Raw genomic sequence first — 18,834 nt, 5'->3', positions numbered from 1 at the left:
AAACTCCGTCTCAAAAAAAAAAAAAAAAAAAAAATGGTGCACACCTGTAATCCCAGCTACTTGGGAGGCTGAGGCAGGAGAATTGCTTGAACCCGGGAGGCGGAGGTTTCAGTGAGCCGAGAGTGTGCTGTCCGTTGCACTCCAGTCTAAGCCAGTCTAAGCGACAGAGCGAGACTCCATCTCAAAAAAAAAAAAAAAAAAAAAAAAAATGACAGAGATATAGACCCAAAGTGAGGTCCCATATAGACATATATAGTAGACACAGACAAGAAACACGTGAAGATTCTAACTCTGCTGGGACCATGCAGAGATACACAGGTGCACACACTAGAGGCTCCCTAGTCACCCCAAATCTGGATGGTTTCTTTTTTTTTTTTTTAGGTGGGTGCATACCCCTGAAATTTTTTTTTTTTTTTTTTTTTTTTTGAGACAGAGTTTCCCTCTTGTTGCCCAGGCTGGAGTGCAAATGTCATGATCTCGGCTCACCGCAACCTCTACCTCCCAGGTTCAAGCTATTCTCCTGCCTCAGCCTTCTGAGTAGCTGGAATTACAGGCTTGCGCCACCACACCCAACTAATTTTGTATTTTTAGTAGAGACAACGTTTCTCCGTGTTGGTCAGGCTGGTCTTGAACTCTTGACCTCAGGTGATCCGCCTGCCTCAGCCTCCCAAAGTGCTGGGATTACAGGTATGAGCCACTGCACCTGGACCCCTGGATGTTACAGACAAGGATGTTAGAGATTCCCCCCTCCTCCAGTCCCTGAAAGCAACCCCCACCATGAAATCACACACAGCCTGTTGCACAAACTCCAAGGCCTTATGACACAATGGATGCAGGACACATGCCCACGTCACACAGTCACAGACCCACCATCTCACACCTACAAACTCCAGCACATTTGGCCAGGCACGGACACGCCTGTAATCCCAACACTTTAGGAGGCGGAAGCAGGAGGATTGCAGTCCAGAAAGTCGAGACCATCCTGGGCAACATAGCAAAACCCCTTCTCTCCCCCTCCCAAAAAAAAAAAAAAACAAAACCAGCATATTTCACATGGACTGAGACACACACAGACATATGCAGTGGGGGACTGGCTAGGAGTTCCTGGCAGGATGTCAATATCAGGGCCGTAAGGGGGCCTGCCAGAGTCCTCCATGGTAATGATGTGTGGAGTACACCCAGTGGCTGTGGTCAGCCAGGGGAGTGGCAGAGGGGCACTGTTCTCCAGTTGTGGGACTGAGGGTCCCCTTTTCAGCCCTGGTGAAGACTGGGTCCCTGCCCAGATGTGAAGGCTGGAGGGGGCAGGCCGGGGTCCAGCTGTGGCCACAGGGAGGGGTTGAGTCAGCCGCTTCCCAGCAGTACAACTCAGGCTGGGCCCAGCTGTTCCTGGAAACCAATAGGAGGGGGTGAGGTCCCCAATCCAGCTGATTGCTGCTGGCCCAGACCTGCACACCAGGGCTCTATGTCCCTACAAATGGAGGCCTTCAGACCATCCCCCAAAACGCTGGGGTTCTCTTTACTTAAAACAGGGGTTTGCATCCTTCTTCCAAAATGTGGAAGATTTTCAGCCCTTCTTGCTGAATTAAAGGTGCCTGGATCTCCTCACAGTGGGGCTCCCTGTATTTCAAAACAGGAATTCCTGCTCTCTTCCCTGCCAACATAGAAGCTCACTGCTTTTCCCCAGACTTGGGATTCCCTGACCCCAAAATAGAGGGTTGTGCTCCTCCAGAAACTGAGCACACCCAGACCTTTCCTTAAATCTGGGGACTGCTGGCTCCCGGAACATCTGGGATGCCCACAACATCATGCCAACATTAGGACAATTTAAGTCAATTTCCCTAAATATTTGAATTTCCAGATTTCCCCTAAACGTCAAAATCCCTGCGACCTTCGTCCTAATGTGGTGATCTCAGCAGGTCCAGCCACCCATGCTTCTAACAGCTGTGGTTCCTGGCTCACCTCCCACTGCTACCTGGGAACCGGGTGGCCCTGTCTCCCTGTATTGGCAGCACCCTCTCCTCTGGTGAATGCGAGATGGAGCCAACGGCAGCTGTTCCCACGACTGCCGGAAGACAGCCCAGTCCGGAAGCCAGTGCTGCAGGCCCTTGTCCCCTTCCCCCACTATCCTCCCCAACCGCTCCCAGGGGCTGGAGTCTGGAAAACAACGCGGGAGGAGGTTGTGGGGTTGTGGACGAGCATCCGAGGCCTGGTGCGTACGGCTGCGCATGAGTGGGCTGTAATCGGGTGTCTGGGGGGTGAGTGCGTTCGTGAGATGCGCGCGGGGAGCAGCTGTCACTTTGCCTACCCAGCTCCAGGGCAAGGTCGTTGGCGCCAGGATCTTCTGGGTGGATGGGAGCAGCGCCCCTCCCCTTTGATCTGGGCCCGCCCCCAATGCAAAGCCCGTCCCTCCCTCCGGGTACAGCTAATAACCTCTAATTAGCGCACATTGCCCAGCCCGCCTACGGGGGAGGGGTTGCCGAGGGACCCTGGGGTCATAGTGCGCGAGCCTGGGCTTCACCCTTCCCCTCAAAACCGGGTCCACTCGGAACCTCTGTTTTCTCGCCGGCAAAGCAGGGAATTAAAACAGCACTTGCCATCTAGATACAAGGGGAGGATTCAATAGTCTACGTATTTAAATCTGTTAGCGCAGGGACTGCGTATACAGTAAGCACTCCATACATGGTGACTGCAATTTTATTGTTAACTATAATTGGTATCACTTTCCATTGAGTCCCCTCCACCCCTCCACCGCCCCTGCAGGGGTCTCACCGCTGGCGCAAAGTCTTCACCCTAGGCCGCGTTCTGCGGTGGCCGCGCCCCCTGGTGGGGGTAGGCTAACCGGCAGCTTCAGCGAAATCGTGAGTTCTGAGGTTGGGGGGATACCCGGCGCGCATCTAGGTAGGGGAAGGCGGATCCAGGCTGGGCAAGGATGCCTGTCCATCAGCCAGGACACATGTCTAGCTGACTTCCTGCCCTCGACCTAGGACCACAACCGTGTCCCCTTTTCTTCTCCTGGGGTCAAGAATGCGGGGAGGATCCCTTTATTTTTTGAGACAGGGTCTCCCCTTGACGTCCAGGCTGGAGTGCAGTGGCGCGACCACAGCTCACTGCAGCGTTACCTCGCGGGCTGAAGGGATCCTCCTACCTTAGCCTCTGGAGTAGCAGGAAATAGCCATGTGCCACCCCGCCCAGCTACTTTTTTTTTTATTTTTGTAGAGAGGGAGTCTTGCTGTGTTTCGAGGGCTGTTCTCGAACTCCTGGGTTCAAGCAATCCTCCCTCCTCGACTTCCCAGAAGTGCTGGGATTACAGATGTGAGCCATTGCGCCCGGCCTATTTTAAAGTTTTTATTTTTTCGTTTTTAGAGACGAGGTTTCACCGTTTCAGCCAGGATGGTCTCGATCTCCTGCCCTTGTGATCCCCCTGCCTTGGCCTCCCCAAGTGCTGGGATTACAGGCGTGAGCCACCGCGCCCGGTCTAAAATTTTTTTTTTTTTTTGAGATGGAGTTTCGCTCTTGTTACCCAGGCTGGAGTGCAATGGAGCGATCTCGGCTGACCACAACCTCCGTCTCCTGGGTTCAGGCAATTCTCCTGCCTCAGCCTCCTGAGTAGCTGGGATTACAGGCACGCGCCACCATGCCCAGCTAATTTTTTGTATTTTTAGTAGAGACGGGGTTTCACCATGTTGACCAGGATGGTCTCGATCTCTTGACCTCGTGATCCACCCGCCTCGGCCTTCCAAAGTGCTGGGATTACAGGCTTGAGCCACCGCGCCCGGCCCTAAAAATTTTTAGTTATTTTTTTGAGACAGCGTCTCTCTCTGTCGCCCACGCTGGGGTGCAGTGGCCCTATCACGGCTCAAGCCATCCTTCCATGTCAGCTTCTGTAGTAGCTAGGATCACAGAAACGCCACCATGCCCGGCTATTTTTTTTTTTTTTTTTTTTAAGCACAGCCGGGATTTCTGTATTTTGGCCAGGCCGGTGTCGAACTCCTGACCTTGACCTCGTGATCCGCCCACCTCGGCCTCCCAAAGTGCTAGGCGTGAGCCTCCGTGCCTGGCCTACATGGCTAATTTTTAATTTTTTTGAAGAGACGAGGGCTCTCCATGTTGTGCAGGCTGGTCTCGAACTTCTGGCCAAACTAATTCTCCTTCCTAGGCCTCCCGAAGTACTGACAGTATCCCCTCTCCGAATCCGTAGAAAGTGCCAGGGCTCAGGCCGGGCGCGGTGGCTCAAGCCTGTAATCCCAGCACTTTGGGAGGCCGAGGCGGGTGGATCACGAGGTCAAGAGATCGAGACCATCCTGGTCAACACGGTGAAACCCCGTCTCTACTAAAAATACAAAAAATTAGCTGGGCATGGTGGCGCGTGCCTGTAATCCCAGCTACTCAGGAGGCTGAGGCAGGAGAATTGCCTGAACCCAGGAGGCGGAGGTTGCGGTGAGCTGAGATCGCGCCATTGCACTCCAGCCTGGGTAACAAGAGCGAAACTCCGTCTCAAAAAAAAAAGAAAGTGCCAGGGCTCGCCCCCCGCCCCCCCCGCCCCCTCACACAGATAAAGACTCCGATCATAAAATGGTTAGACACATGAATTTATTTCAGTTGCAGGGAAACGACGTGACTGCACTTGTGTAACAGGGTGGAGCACCTCCGCCTCAAAAGGATCTCGAGGACCTCCTCACTCCAAAAAGGGCCAGAGGGAGGAAGGGAGGTGGGACCACCGGCAGATGCACAAGGCTGGGCCAGGCTGACCCCTAGCGGCAGGGCGGGCGCACGAAGGTTGCCCGGATCCAAGATGGCGGGGCTGGAGGCACGAGCGGGCGTGGGAGGTGATTACGTTAGCGAGGCGGAGCCTGCGTTGGGGGCGGGGCGGGGCCTGCGCTAGGGGGCGGGGCGGGGCGGCGCTCTAGGCCGAGCGGGAGGTCGGGGCTGCGGGCGCTCGCTGGTGGCGGACCCGGAGGCGGCTGCGGCGCCGGGGCTCTGTGGCCGGGGTCGAATCCGATCGGGAGCCATGAGCGTGGACAAGGCCGAGCTATGCGGGTCTCTGCTCACCTGGGTAGGTCGTGGGGCGGGGCTGGGGGAAGGTGAGAGCCCGCTCGTCTTGCCTGGGATCCTGGCCCTGGTTCGGTCAGCCCCTTGGTGCTGGGGCTGGGAGGTGCAGGGGTCGTCGGCTTGCTGGACCGTTGGACTCTGGCCCGAGCACCCGCCCTCCTCACGTGGCAAGTCTGCGTGGAAAGGACAGGTGAGGCCCCGCCCCTCTGTGTCTGGTTCTAGTGGGGCGAGGGCACAGGTGAATCGGCCTGGTCACGTGGCGCCTGTAGGGTCCAGGTAACTCGTGATACCGCCCTGGCCTGGACGCGCATGGTTTGTTGGGCAGAGGTGAAGTGAGGCCACGCCCCCTCTGGTCTCAGGTGAGCAGAAGCCACTCCCTCGCAGAGCTGCTGTGGCGGAGCAACACCGGCTCCACCACGTGGGGTTTGCTGGCTGGAAAAGTCTGCAAAAGCGGAGTGGTTCAGCACTCCGAGCCCTAACTCTCCCTTTCCTTTACCCTTCAGTTACAGACTTTCCACGTTCCATCTCCCTGTGCCAGCCCACAGGACCTGAGCAGCGGCCTTGCCATAGCCTATGCGCTGAACCAGATGTGAGTGGAGCTGAGGGGGAGGATCCCAAAAGTGTCCCCCAGCCTGCTTATTCCACCTTCTTGCCCCCAGAGACCCATCCTGGTTCAACGAGGCATGGCTCCAGGGCATCTCAGAAGATCCAGGTCCCAACTGGAAGCTGAAGGTGACAGGTGGACTCATGACTAGAGGACAGACTGGTGAACAGATGACCAGGGATGGGCCAGCTAGGCACATGTCCTGGGTGATGGCAGGAAGAGGGACAGATGTCTAGTGATCAACCAACTATTTGTTCATCCATGCATGTATTGAGCATTCACCCTGTGCCAGCCTTGGGCATTCAGCAAGGAATAACACAGACAAACCTGCTGCACACAGCCATCATTCTAGTTACAAGAGACACATACACAACCATAAAAATTAACTTCCAGGCTAGGTGCAGTGGCTCATGTCTATAATCCCAGCATTTTGAGAGGCTGAGGTGGGTGGATCACTTGGGGCCAGGAGTTAAAGACAGCCTGGCCAAAAATGCAAAAATTAGCCAGGTATGGTGGTGCACACCTGTAATCCCAGTTTCTTGGGAGGCTGAGAGATGAGAATCGCCTGAACCCAGGAGGTGGAGGTTGCAGTGAGCCGAGATTGAGCCATTGCACTCCAACCTGGGCAACGGAGCAAGACTGTCTCAAAGAAAAAAGAAAAAAAAATCCACACTTTAGATGCCAATAGTTCTATGAAGACAATAAAAAAGCAGGGCCTTAAGAGAGAGCAGTGAAAGCATGGGTGGATGATTATGTCAGATGGGTTAATCTCCAAGTGAGATTTGGGGGAACAGTGTTCCAGGCACAGGGAATAGCAGATGCAAAGGCTCTGAGTTGGGAACAAACTTGGTGTGATGGAGGAATGGCAGAGAGGGTAGAACAGAGAGGAAGACGGCAAGATTTGCACAACATGAGGTCATCAGGGGCCTGGCAGGCCACAGTAGGGATGTGGATTCTATTTTTAAGTGCTGTGGAAAGTCAAGGCAGGGTTTTAGCAGAGCAAAGATGCAACCTGGCTTGGGCTTTATAAGGCTCCCCCTGGCTGTGTGGAGAGGAATAAAATGTAGGCAGCAAAGGTGGAAGAGGAGAGGCAGCTGGTGCATGAATCCAGGTGAGAGGTGAGAATAGATGGCTAGGGCTGAAGGATGGTGGGACAGGTGGTGAGATGTGACTTGGTTTTGGGGACATATTTAGAAAGATTGTCACAGTGGCTCATGCCTGTAGTTCCGGCATTTTTGGAGGCTGAGGTGGGAGGATTGCTTGAGCTCAAGAGTTTGAGACCAGCCTGGGCTACATAGCAATACCTTCTCTCTACAAATAAAAAAAAGTAGTTAGGTGTGGTGGCATATGCCTGTAGTTCCAGCTACTGTGGAGGCAGAGACAGGAGGATTGCTTGAGCCCAGAAGATCGAGGCTGCAGTGAGCTAAGATGGCACCACTGGCCAGCTGTGGTGGGTCACACCTTAATCCCAGCACTTTGGGAGGCTGAGGTGGATGGATCACCTGAGGTTGGGAATTCAAGACCAGCCTGACCAACATGGAGAAACCCCGTCTCTACTAAAAATATAAAAATTAGCCAGGCATGGTGGCGCATGCCTGTAATCCCAGCTTCTCAGGAGGCTGAGGCAGGAGAAACCCTTGAACCCGGGAGGCAGAGGTTGCAGTGAGCCAAGATGGTACCATTGCACTCCAGCCTGGGCAACAAGAGTGAAACTCCATCTCAAAAAAAAAAAAAAAAAAGTTCGTTGCGGTGGCACACTTTGAGAGTCTGAGGCGGACAGATCACGAGGTCAGGAGATCCTGCCCAACATGGTGAAACCCTGTTTCTACTAAAAATGCAAAAATTATCTGGGCGTGGTGGCATGCACCTGTAGTCTCAGTTACTCAGGAGGCTGAGGTAGGAGAATCACTTGAACCCAGGAGGCAGAGGCTACAGTGAGCCGAGATCATGCCATTGCACTCCAGCCTGGGTGACAGAGTGAGACTCTGTCTCAAAAAAATAAATAAATAAATTGCAGCACTGCACTCCAGCCTGGGTGACAGAGCAAGATTGTGTCTCAAAAAACTAAAGCAAAAAACTAAACAAACAACACCTCGAAACAAAACAAAGGTGGACAGGCAGACAAAAGGGCAGAAAGCCAGGCAGGTCACCGCTAGAGGAAGGCACATGCATGCAGAACAGGATGAGATGAGCAGGGAATGAGAAATGAGGTGAACAAAGGGTTGGGATGTACAGATTCAGAGTGGGAGTCCTCCAAACTTGTCCATAGCTCCTTGCTCCTCCCTAGGTCAGCAATCTGAAGACCGTCTTACGGAGCCTGGTAGAGTACTCCCAGGATGTGAGTAACTGCAAAAGGATTTAGGGGGTTGAGTTGGGAGAAGGGTGGTTCCATGAGCCCCTGACACCCCCTTCTCCCCAGGTCCTGGCACATCCTGTGTCAGAAGAGCACCTCCCAGATGTGGGCCTCATTGGCGAGTTCTCAGACCCGGCAGAGCTCGGCAAACTGCTTCAGCTGGTGCTGGGCTGTGCCATCAGTTGTGAGAAAAAGCAGGGTATGGGGAGCTTAGGGGGTCCCCAGGGGCTGGCCTGAGGAAATCCTCCTTCCTCCCCACCCGACCCCTGGGTCTCAGCCTCCCCCACCTTGATCTCTAGAGCATATCCAGAGAATCATGACGCTGGAAGAATCGGTTCAGCATGTGGTGATGGAAGCCATCCAGGAGGTGGGTGGAGGCGCTCAGTGTGGCAATTGGAAAATGTCAGGGGAGGGGACATCTCTAGGGCAGAGGCAACTGGGCACAGGCCCTTCCCTGGTAAGGTCTAGACTGCCTGGGACTCAGCTGGCCAGACATCTCTGTCTCATGTGTCTGCCAGCTTCTCCCTGCTCTAAGTCACAATCCAGGAGGCTCAAGGGATCTGGCTTCTTTCTGCACTGGAGGCAGGAGGGCAGCCACTGGGCTGGGGTTATTGGGCAGAAGTGGCCTTGATGACGGGAGGAAGGAGAGGTTCTCAGGTTGGATATTAGATGCCATGAAGGCTGCCCTCAGATATCCAGTTCATCACAGTGCCCCTTCCCACTCCCCAGCTCATGACCAAAGATACTCCTGACTCCCTGTCACCAGAGACATATGGCAACTTTGATAGCCAGGTAAGAATTTGGGGGAAAGGTGTTCCAGGCACAGGGAACAGCACATACAAAGGCCCAGAGCTGGGAATAGGTTTGCTATGATTAACCTTATGACTTAACCTTGTTAAAGGTGCAGACCCCATACACATGCTCAGGGCTGCCTAAGGGGGAGGACTTGTCCTTAGGCCTGTAGGCCACGCCCATCTTTCAGGGTGCTAGTGACTTCTTGTGCTAGGTCTTCAGGGTTGTGGAATCAATCTTCCTTCCCAGCCCTGTTTTTCTTTTCTTTTTTTCTTTTTTTTTTTTTGAGACGGAGTCTTCACTTTGTTACCCAGGCTGGAGTACAGTGGCACCATCTCTGCTCACTGCAACCTCCACCTCCCAGGTTCAAGTGATTCTCCTGCCTCAGCCTCCCGAGTAGCCGGGACTACAGGCGTGCATCACAACGCCCCGCTAATTTTTGTATTTTTAGTAGAGATGGGGTTCCCCATGTTGGCCAGGCTGGTCTGGAACTCCTAATCTCAGGTATCCCACCTGTGTCAACCTCCCAGAATGCTGGGATTACAGGCGTGAGCCACCGCACCTAGCATCAGGCCTCTTTTCGATCCTGAGGGTTTCTTGGCCTCCTCCAGTCAACCCCTAGAGATCTCAGCCTACCCCCACCCCATCCTTCTCCTGGATCCCTGAGTTCCACTTCCCCTCATCTTCCTAGTCCCGTAGGTACTATTTCCTAAGTGAGGAGGCTGAGGAGGGGGATGAGCTACAGCAACGCTGTCTGGACCTGGAGCGGCAGGTAGGGCCCGAGGTGAGGGTGGGTCACTTGCATAGCGCCCCTCCAAGCCCCAGCTCATCTTCCTGCTCTGCCTGCAGCTGATGCTCCTGTCAGAGGAGAAGCAGAGCCTGGCGCAAGAGAATGCAGCGCTGCGGGAGCGGGTGGTCCAGCCTGAAGGCGAGGGTACCCCAGGTCTCACTGCCAAGAAGCTGCTGCTGCTGCAGTCACAGCTGGAGCAGTTGCAGGAGGAGAACTTCAGGTGGGGTCAGCTGGGGACTGGGCCAGGGAAGTCAGCGGACAGGGGTGAGGGCAGCCCCCTCATGTGCCCTTTCCCTACCACCCCCAGGCTGGAGAGTGGCAGGGAGGATGAGCGCCTGCGCTGTGCTGAGCTGGAGCGGGAGGTTGCCGAGCTGCAGCACCGGAACCAGGCGCTGACCAGCTTGGCCCAGGAGGCACAGGCCCTCAAGGATGAGATGGACGAGCTGCGGTGAGTGGTGGGTTCCTGGGTCCCCACCATGGGGGCGGGGGAGAAACCTGTCGCCAGAGTTCCCCTCTGATGCCATAGCAGCTCTATAATTTCCCTATACCCAGAGAACCCCCAATTTGCCCCAGACTCCACAGTGCCACCCAGAGCCCTACAGAATGCCCAAGGCCACATTGCACTGTCCTGAACTCTACCATATCCCCTGAACCCTATACTGTCCCCTCTCATCTTATCTCACATTATGCTTCCAAGACCCTATAGCATCCCTGTGGTCCCCCAAACACAGGAATCTCCCCCACAATGCTCTGCAGACCCCACTGCACCATTTGGGCTTCATAATGTCCCTGGATCCCATGGTACCTTCTAGGACTCCACAATGCAATTACTTTGCAACCCCTTTTGACTCTACTGTGCCTTCTGTAACCACAAAGGGCTCCATTGGGCCCCCATAGCACCCCTGTAATGTAAAAGTCTCAGTGCACAACCCCATTGCACTTCTTCTTTTTTTTTTTTTTTAAAGATGGGGTTTCACCATTATGGCCAGGCTGGTCTTGAACTCCTGACCTCAGGTGATCCACCCACCTCAGCCTCCCAAAGTGCTAGGATTACAGGCGTGAGCCACCGCGCCCAGCCACCCCATTGCACTTCTAAAGGACCCCATAGTGCTCTTGTCCTACAGCTCCCCCAATGACCCCAAAGTGTCCTTGGCAGATGCTCAGACCTCTCCAGGCCCCTCATCACTACCCCTATGATCCCACAACCCTGTGTATGCCCACAATTCCACCCTAGAGGATCCCTGATTTTACCCCTGGGCTAACCATTGCTGTAACGACTCCCAACAGCACCAGTTCCTGGGTTGACCCCTGACACTCGACTTTCATGACCCCTTCACCTTGAACCCAAACACCTCGGACTGAACACCCTCTTCTGCGCCAAGGGCCCCTCCCAGCTGACCCTTTATCTAAGCTCCCAGCCCGATCCCCTCCCCTCCCCATCCCCCAGGCAGTCCTCGGAGCGTGCTGGGCAGCTGGAGGCCACGCTGACCAGTTGCCGGCGCCGCCTGGGCGAGCTGAGGGAGCTGCGGCGGCAGGTGCGGCAGCTGGAGGAACGCAACGCCGGCCACGCCGAGCGCACGCGGCAGCTGGAGGAGGAGCTGCGTCGGGCCGGCTCCCTACGCGCGCAGCTGGAGGCTCAGCGGCGGCAGGTGCGGTGGGGGCGGGATTAGGGCCGGGTCCCCGCCCCCTAGCAGCGAGTCCCTTCCCATTGGCCCTCCCTCCGCGCTCCCTGAGCCCATCCCTCACTTGTACATAGGCCGCGCCCTCCAGGCCTCATCCCTCCACCCAGGCTGCTCTTCTGTATGGGTTTGTAAGCTTTCCCTTAAGTACCTCTCCCCTAAATTCTTTGAGGCCAGTACTTCTGGTCCCGCCCCTTCACCATGCTATTCGATTTACTTCGGGTTACCCATGTAACAAAAACTCGTCATAAACTGAAAATATCCTAAAATGCATTGAAAGGCCAGGCCTGGTATTCCAGCGCTTCGGGAGGCTGAGGCAGGAGGATCACTTGAGCCCAGGATTTCGAGGTTGTAGTGACCTGTGGATGTATCACTGCATTCCAGCCTGGGTGACAGGCTGAGACCCTGCTTCAAATAGAAAGTCCAGGTGTGGTGGCTCGCCAAGGCAGGCACTCCATTACTCCTTCTGTAACCCCACATCACTTGAGGCCAGGAGTTTGAGACCATCCTGACAAACAGCGAAACCCCGCCTCTACTAAAAATACAAAAATTAGCCTGGCATAGTGGCGGGCGCCTATAATCTACTCGGGAAGCTGAGGCACGAGAATAGCTTGAACCTGGGAGGTGGAAGTTGCAGTAAGCCATGACTGCACCACTGCACTCCAGCCTGGGTGAGACGGTGAGACTCTGTCTCAAAAGGAAAAAAAGAGGATTGGGCGGGGGGACTCATGCCTATAATCCCAGCACTTTGGGAGGCTGAGATGGGAGATAACTTGAGGCTAGGAGTTCGAGAATAAGCCTGGTCAACATAGCAAGACCCCATCTTTTTTAAAAAATAAAAAAAGAAAATCCATTGAATATACCTTGCCTACTGAACATCACAGCTTAGCCTAGCCTACTTTAAACATGCTCAGAAAACTTGTCTTAGCCTACTTTGGCAAAATCATCTACCACAAAACCTGTTTTATAATAAGGAATCAATTATATGCAGTTTACTGAAGACCGTAATTCATTGAAATTGAAAAACAGAATGTTTGTATGGGTTCTTACTATTAACATTCACAACTGGCTGTGTGCAGTGGCTCACACCTGTAATCTCAGTGCTTTGGGAGGTTGAAGTGGGAGGATCACTTGAGGCCAGGAGTTTGAGATCAGTCAGGGCAACAGAACGAGACCCTGTCTCTACAAAAAAACAAGGAAAAAACATACACAGTTGAAACCACCATAGTAAAGTCAAAAGATTATAAGTCAAACCATCCTGGATTGGACACCATCCGTACTCAGCCCCTGCCCTTCCTTCCATCTCTGCAGTCCTCATTCCTCCCCTTTCCGTGTTCAGGTGCAGGAACTGCAGGGCCAGCGGCAGGAGGAAGCCATGAAGGCTGAGAAATGGCTATTTGAATGCCGTAACCTGGAGGAAAAGTATGAGTCGGTGACAAAGGAGAAAGAGGTGAGGCTGGGGTCCCACTGCCCAACCCCACCCTGCCAATCCTGGCATTTCCCAGAAGATTGAGCCTGGCCCGTGTGGTGTCTTGTTCCCTGTCCCTGCAGCGGCTGTTGGCGGAGAGGGACTCCTTACGGGAGGCCAATGAAGAGCTGCGCTGCGCCCAGCTGCAGCCGCGGGGGATGACCCAGGCGGGTGAGATGAAGCCCCATCCCCAGGCCTTGCCTGTCCTGGGGTACTGTTTGGGCAGAACAGGTTGTGTCTCACGGCATGTCTAGGCTGGGGACAGAGCTAGGCCAGGCTGGAGGTGACCAGAAAGAGGTGACACGGTCAAATTGAAGAGAGAGGCTCATGGGCTCAGGGAGGAGCAAAGGCGAAAAACCCGGGCCAACCATCACTGTTCTCTATCAAGCCTTGGATGGGGCTTGTGTCAAGTCAGGCTTTTGGCTGAACTTGAGCCCCAAAAGATGATCGTTGGAAAGAAGACCCTAGGGGTGGGGACAGGGGATGCGAAGAGACCTGAAGACTTTTCTCGCTTTCTTCAGACCCCTCAATGGATGCCACCTCCCCAGCCGTGGATAACTTAGCCGCGGAGATCCTTCCTGCAGAGCTCAGGTACCCTGGGGTCACTCAAAACTCTGGCCCCACCCAGGCCTGCCAAGGCCTGCCCTCAGCCCCGCCCCCGCCCTCCTACCTTCCACTAGCCCACGTTTCTTGGTCTCAGCTCCAGGTCCTAGCTGGGCTCCTAGGCTCACTTACTCCTAATTTGGCTTTTACCTACCCACGGCCCTCGCCCTACCAGACGACTTTGCCTCTCCAGGGTCTATCCTTAGTACACAAATTACATCGAACACCTGTTTCCACTTCCTGCGCAAAAATCCTATGCCCTAACCCCGCTGACTTTGATCGCATCTCTCAGGGTCCAGCCCTGTCAGTGAGTTTCTTTTTCTTTCTTTTTTTTTTTTTGAGACAGAGTCTTGCTCTGTCGCCAGGCTGGAGTGCAGTGGCGCGATCTCCACTCACTGCAACCTCTGCCTCCCAGGTTCAAGCAATTCTCCTGCCTCAGCCTCCCGAGTAGCTGGGACTACAGGCACACGCCACCACGCCCAGCTAATTTTTGTATTTTTAGTAGAGGCGGGGTTTCACCACGTTGGCCAGGATGGGCTCGATCTCTTGACCTCGTGATCCGCCCGCCTCGGCCTCCCAAACCCGGCCTGCCTCTGAGTTTCAATCCCCTCTGCCCTGCCTGGATTAAGTCTCCCACCCCAGGCCAGGCACGGTGGATCACGATTCTAAATCCTAGCACTTTGGAAGGCCAAAGCGGGAGGATCACTTGAGCCCAGGATTTCAAGAGCATCCTGGGCAACATAGTGGCCCTCTCTACGAAATAAAAATGATTTGAAAAACCCCAAAACAGCCAGGCGCGGTGGCTCACGCCTGTAATCCCAGCACTTTGGGAGGCTAAGGGGGGCGGATCACCTGAGGTCGAAACCAGCCTGGCCAAAATGGCGAAACCCGTCTCTACTAAAAATACAAAAATGAGCTGGGCATGGTGGCGCATGCCTGTAATCCCAGCTAGTCAGGAGGCTGAGGCAGGAGAATCACTTGAACCTGAGAGGCGGAGGTTGCAGTGAGTCGAGATCGTGCCACTGCACTCCAGCCTGGGTGACAGAGGGAGACTCCGTCCCCCTCCCCCCAAAAAAACCCAAAAACAAACAAACCCATAAAACTCTCCCATCCTAGTTCTTCCCATTCCTGCTTCCCGCTTTCCCACAGCCGCATCCCAGCTGTGCGAATCTGCTCTTGTAGCTCCGCCCTTGCCTAGCTCCACCCCCTGCCCCAGCTTAGAGCTCCGCCCACTTCAACCCTGGCCGGGGAGCCTTAGCCCCTTGTAGGTCCTCGGTGGTCCTACCCCATGGTCTGGCTGGGCTCTTCCCCAGGGCTCTGTCCCGCCCCAGCTTCGCCCGCCCGGAGCCCCAGTGGGCCTGCGGAGTGACTTGTCCCTGGCGCTGCTCTCTCCTCTCGGGTCTGCAGGGAGACGCTCCTGCGGCTTCAGCTGGAGAACAAGCGGCTGTGCCGGCAGGAGGCGGCCGACCGGGAGCGGCAGGAGGAGCTGCAGCGCCACCTGGAGGAGGCCAACCGCGCACGCCACGGGTTGGAGACGCAGCACCGGTGAGAGCTTGGGGATCCTGCGAAGTGCGGGGACAGAGGGGGCTGAAAGCGGGTACAGGCACTAAGCGGCCCCCGACCCTCGCAGGCTGAACCAGCAGCAGCTATCCGAGCTGCGGGCCCAGGTGGAGGACCTGCAGAAATCCCTGCAGGAGCAGGGGGGCAAGACTGAAGACGTGAGTACCCCCCACCACCTCCCCGCCTGGCCCTCCCTCGTGCCCCGAAGTAACCCTCCTCTCTCTTCCATGCTGCCCGATGCCCTATACAGGCCATCGTAAGTATCATGGGCCCAGAGTGGCACCCCTACCCTCACCCTGGAAGGAGGAGTTAGGGCCTCTCTGGACCCCCCATTCACCTTGCCTCTTCTCTCCCCCAGTCCATCTTGCTGAAAAGGAAGCTGGAGGAGCATCTGTAAGTTGCAGAAAGAGGGCATTCCTGGTGGGGGCATGGATTCGACATTAGTGGGGAGTTTCTTAGGCGTGTGCCACCACACCTGGCTAATTTTTTATATTTTTAGTAGAGACGGGGTTTCACCATATCGGCCAGGCTGGTCTCGAACTCCTGACCTCAGGTGATCCACCCCCTTTGGCCTCCCAAAGTGCTGGGATTACAGGCATTAGCCACCACACCCAGCCTTCTTTCTTTTCTTTTTTTTTTTTTAAACAGAATCTCACACTGTCACCAGGCTGGAGTGCAGTGGTGCCATCTCGGCTCACTTTGACCTCCCCCTCCGGAGTTCAAGCAGTTCTCCTGCCTCAGCCTCCCAAGTATCTGGGACTACAGGCACACACCACCGCATTGAGATAATTTTTGTGTTTTTAGTAGAGACAGGGTTTCACCATGTTGGCCAGGATGGTCTCGATCTCTTGACCTCGTGATCTGCCTGCCTCGGTTTCCCAAAGTGCTGTGATTACAGATGTGAACCGTGGTGCCCAGCTGCCTTCTTTTTTTTCTTTTACCTGTCTGCTATTGAAGAGATTTGTGTTCTAGAAAGGTCTCTGGCTGCTGGATGGAGGGGTTGAGGGTAGAAGAGGCTAGCAAGGAATGATGGTGGCTGGACCAACTTGGGAGCTATGTGATGGGAAGAAGTGGGCAGCAGAGGGCTGTTTCAGGGACACCTGCTAAAGGTGCAGGGAAGGTTGTGGCTCTGATGGCTGAGGAGATGGTGGGACCAGGGCACACAGCCCCTAGGCATGGGAGACAGGCAGTTAGGTCTCTGTGGCCATGTAGGGGCATTTCTGGCTGACAGGGAGGGCTGTGGCTACCACTGGAATGAAAGAGAAGCCAGCTCGGAGGTCAACCCACTGTTACCCAACCCTGGTCCACAGGCAGAAGCTTCATGAGGCAGATCTGGAGCTGCAGAGGAAGCGGGAGTACATTGAGGAGCTGGAGCCGCCCACTGACAGCCCCAGTAAGTGGGACCTGGCAACCAGAGGGTGGGGAGAGCCCAGAGCCCAACAGTGTGGAGCTGACAGGACACGTCTTCTGCCAGCAGCCCGGCGGATCGAGGAGCTGCAGCATAGCCTGCAGAAGAAGGACGCGGACTTGCGGGCCATGGAGGAGCGATACCGTCGCTACGTGGACAAGGCCCACATGGTGAGGACACTGGGTGTTCCCACAAGTTGCCTGCCCTGGCTCCCAGTCTTTTGTGCCTCCCATTGAGTCAAAACTTCTGCTTGGACGTCTGTGCCCCCAGCTCCCACCTGTCATACCCCACCATGTGATAGACCCCACTGCCACTGATTGTCACATTAAAATACTGCACAGCCGGCCAGGCGCCATGGCGCACGCCTGTAATCCCAGCTCTTTGGGAGGCCGAGGATGAGGTCAGGACTTGGAGACCACCTTGGCCAACATGATGAAACCCAGTCTCTACCAAAAATACAAAAATTAGGCCAGGCGCAGTGGCTCACGCCTGTAATCCCAGCGCTTTGTGAGGCTGAGGCGGGTGGATCATGAGGTCAGGAGATCGAGACCATCCTGGCCGTGGTGAAACCCCATCTCTACTAAAATACAAAAATTAGCCGAGCATGGTGGCAGGTTGCTTGTAATCCCAGCTACTCAGGAAGCTGAGGCAGAGAATTACTTGAACCTGGGAGGTGGAGGTCGCAGTGAGCTGAGATCACGACACTGCACTCCAGCCGAGGTGACAGAGTAAGACTCCGTCTAAAAACAAAAACAAAAACTAGCTGGGCATGGTGGTGGGCACCTGTAATCCCAGCTACTTGGGAGGCTGAGGCAGGACAGTCATTTGAACCTGGGAGGTGGAGGTTGCAGTGAGCCGAGACTATGTCATTGCACTCCAGCCTGGTGACAGGGTAAGACTGTCTCAAACAAACAAACAAACAAAAATACTGCACAGCCAGGCACAGTAGCTCATGCCTGTAATCCCAGCACTTTGGGAGGCTAAGGTGGGTGATCACTTGAGGTCAGGAGTTCGAGACTAGCCTGGCCAACATATAAAAACCTGTCTCTACTAAAAATAGAAAAACTAGCCAGTGTGGTGGCACGTGCCTATAATCCCAGCTACTCAGGAGGCTGAGGCAGGAGAATAGCTTGAATCCGGTAGGCAAAGGTTGCAGTGAGCTGAGATTGCGTCACTTCACTCCAGCCTGGGAACAGAGCCAGACTCCATCTCAAAAATAAAAATAAACAAAATAAAGTACTGTACAGCTGGGCACAGTGGCTCATGCCTGTAATCTCAAGACTTTGGGAGGCTGAGGCAGGAGGATTGCTTGATGCCAGGAGTTCAGGACCATCCTGGGTGACATAGGGGGACTCTGTCTCTATAATGAATGAAAGAATGAATGAGGCCAGGTGTGGTGGCTCACACCTGTGATCCCAGCACTTTGAGAGGCTGAGGTGGGTGGATCACAAGGTCAGGAGTTCAAGACCAGCCTGACTAACATGGTGAAACCTCATCTCTACTTAAAATACAAAAATTAGTCAAGCATAGTGGCAGGCACCTGTAATCCCAGCTATGCAGAAGACTGAGGCAAGAGAATCGCTTGAACCCGGAAGTTGCAGTGACCTGAGATTGTGCCACTGCACTCCATCCTGATTGACAGAGTGGGACTCTGTCTCAAAAAAAGAAAAAAAAAGAATGAATGAATATACACACCCATGTGTCCCAGGGGGTTTCAAGGCCAAAGTCACCTGGCTGTAACTTCCCCAACCTGTAGGTTATGCAGACCCTGGAACCGAAGCAGCGGCCAGCTGCCGGGGCACCCCCAGACCTTCACACTCTGAGGACAAAGCTCCGAGAACGGGATGTCCGCATCCGGCACCTGGAGGTGGGTGTCCTCGTCCCTTTATGCTGCCTCCAGCATATCCAGGTCCCTGAAACTTGCCTCCTTGACAGATGGACTTTGAGAAAAGCCGAAGTCAGCGGGAGCAAGAAGAAAAGCTGCTCATCAGTGCCTGGTGTAACATGGTGAGTATGAGGTCTGGGCTCTAAGATCTCATGGGTAGAGTATTTTAGGGGTCCTGTGGGCTCACCTGATCCCAACTGCACCTCCTCCTGAAGGGCATGGCCTTGCAGCAGCGAGCCGGGGAAGAGCGGGCACCTGCCCATGCCCAGTCGTTCCTAGCACAGCAGCGGCTGGCAACCAATGCTCGCCGTGGACCCCTGGGACGCCTGGCATCTTTGAGCCTTCGCCCCACCGACAAGCACTGACAGACCTCATGATCCAGCCAGCCAGGGCTGCATCCACCCTGGCTTCCTCCAACTCACGTGGCGCCCAGCATCAGGCTTCAGCCAGCGGCTTGAGAGCCTTGAGGTCATGACCTCCACCCTTCGCTCTCCCAGATTGGTGGGGAGGGAGGGCGGGAGGTAGATATAGGACTGTTCATTTTAGCAATGTGATTCTTATCGTTGATTCTCTCTGGAGTTCATGTGCTGCCTAGGGAGAGTCTGATTTTATATTTGAGAAAAATAAAGACTTTCAATCTTTG

At 54.7% G+C, this 18,834-nt stretch overlaps 1 protein-coding gene across 7 annotated transcripts; it reads left to right on the top strand.

Moving 5' to 3' along the window:
- The first annotated feature begins 693 nt into the window (after positions 1–693).
- HOOK2 (hook microtubule tethering protein 2) lies at positions 694–18,834 on the top strand. 7 transcript variants are annotated; one of them, XM_032265815.1, is made up of 23 exons: positions 4,846–5,053; positions 5,553–5,638; positions 5,709–5,781; positions 7,941–7,991; positions 8,073–8,205; positions 8,306–8,373; positions 8,736–8,798; positions 9,490–9,570; positions 9,648–9,808; positions 9,896–10,036; positions 11,036–11,237; positions 12,607–12,717; positions 12,819–12,906; positions 13,257–13,326; positions 14,746–14,883; positions 14,969–15,056; positions 15,149–15,154; positions 15,257–15,291; positions 16,209–16,291; positions 16,373–16,476; positions 18,063–18,173; positions 18,242–18,313; positions 18,407–18,834. In XM_032265815.1, exons 1-23 carry the CDS (start codon positions 5,009–5,011, stop codon positions 18,554–18,556), a joined length of 2,160 nt encoding a protein of 719 aa, XP_032121706.1. In that variant the 5' UTR covers positions 4,846–5,008; the 3' UTR covers positions 18,557–18,834. The 7 variants fall into 7 exon arrangements, with proteins under 7 accessions (XP_032121704.1, XP_032121703.1, XP_032121705.1 ...); XM_032265813.1 differs by lacking the exons at positions 4,846–5,053; positions 5,709–5,781 and adding an exon at positions 694–2,209 and having other exon boundaries at positions 16,376–16,476; XM_032265812.1 differs by lacking the exons at positions 4,846–5,053; positions 5,709–5,781 and adding an exon at positions 2,020–2,209.

Source organism: Sapajus apella, unplaced genomic scaffold, assembly GCF_009761245.1.
Source record: "Sapajus apella isolate SASKATOON/1434 unplaced genomic scaffold, GSC_monkey_1.0 scaffold152, whole genome shotgun sequence".
NCBI classification, from domain to species: domain Eukaryota; kingdom Metazoa; phylum Chordata; class Mammalia; order Primates; family Cebidae; genus Sapajus; species Sapajus apella.
This window is presented reverse-complemented; position numbering and strand designations above follow the sequence as displayed.

Bases quoted from the DNA above. Each gene is read 5' to 3' on its own strand.
- HOOK2 (XM_032265812.1), top strand. From the start codon at position 2,035: ATGGAGCCAACGGCAGCTGTTCCCACGACTGCCGGAAGACAGCCCAGT. The intron at 8,799-9,489 runs GTAAGAATTTGG...TCATCTTCCTAG, and splicing joins ATGGCAACTTTGATAGCCAG to TCCCGTAGGTACTATTTCCT. The intron at 9,809-9,895 runs GTGGGGTCAGCT...TACCACCCCCAG, and splicing joins TTGCAGGAGGAGAACTTCAG to GCTGGAGAGTGGCAGGGAGG.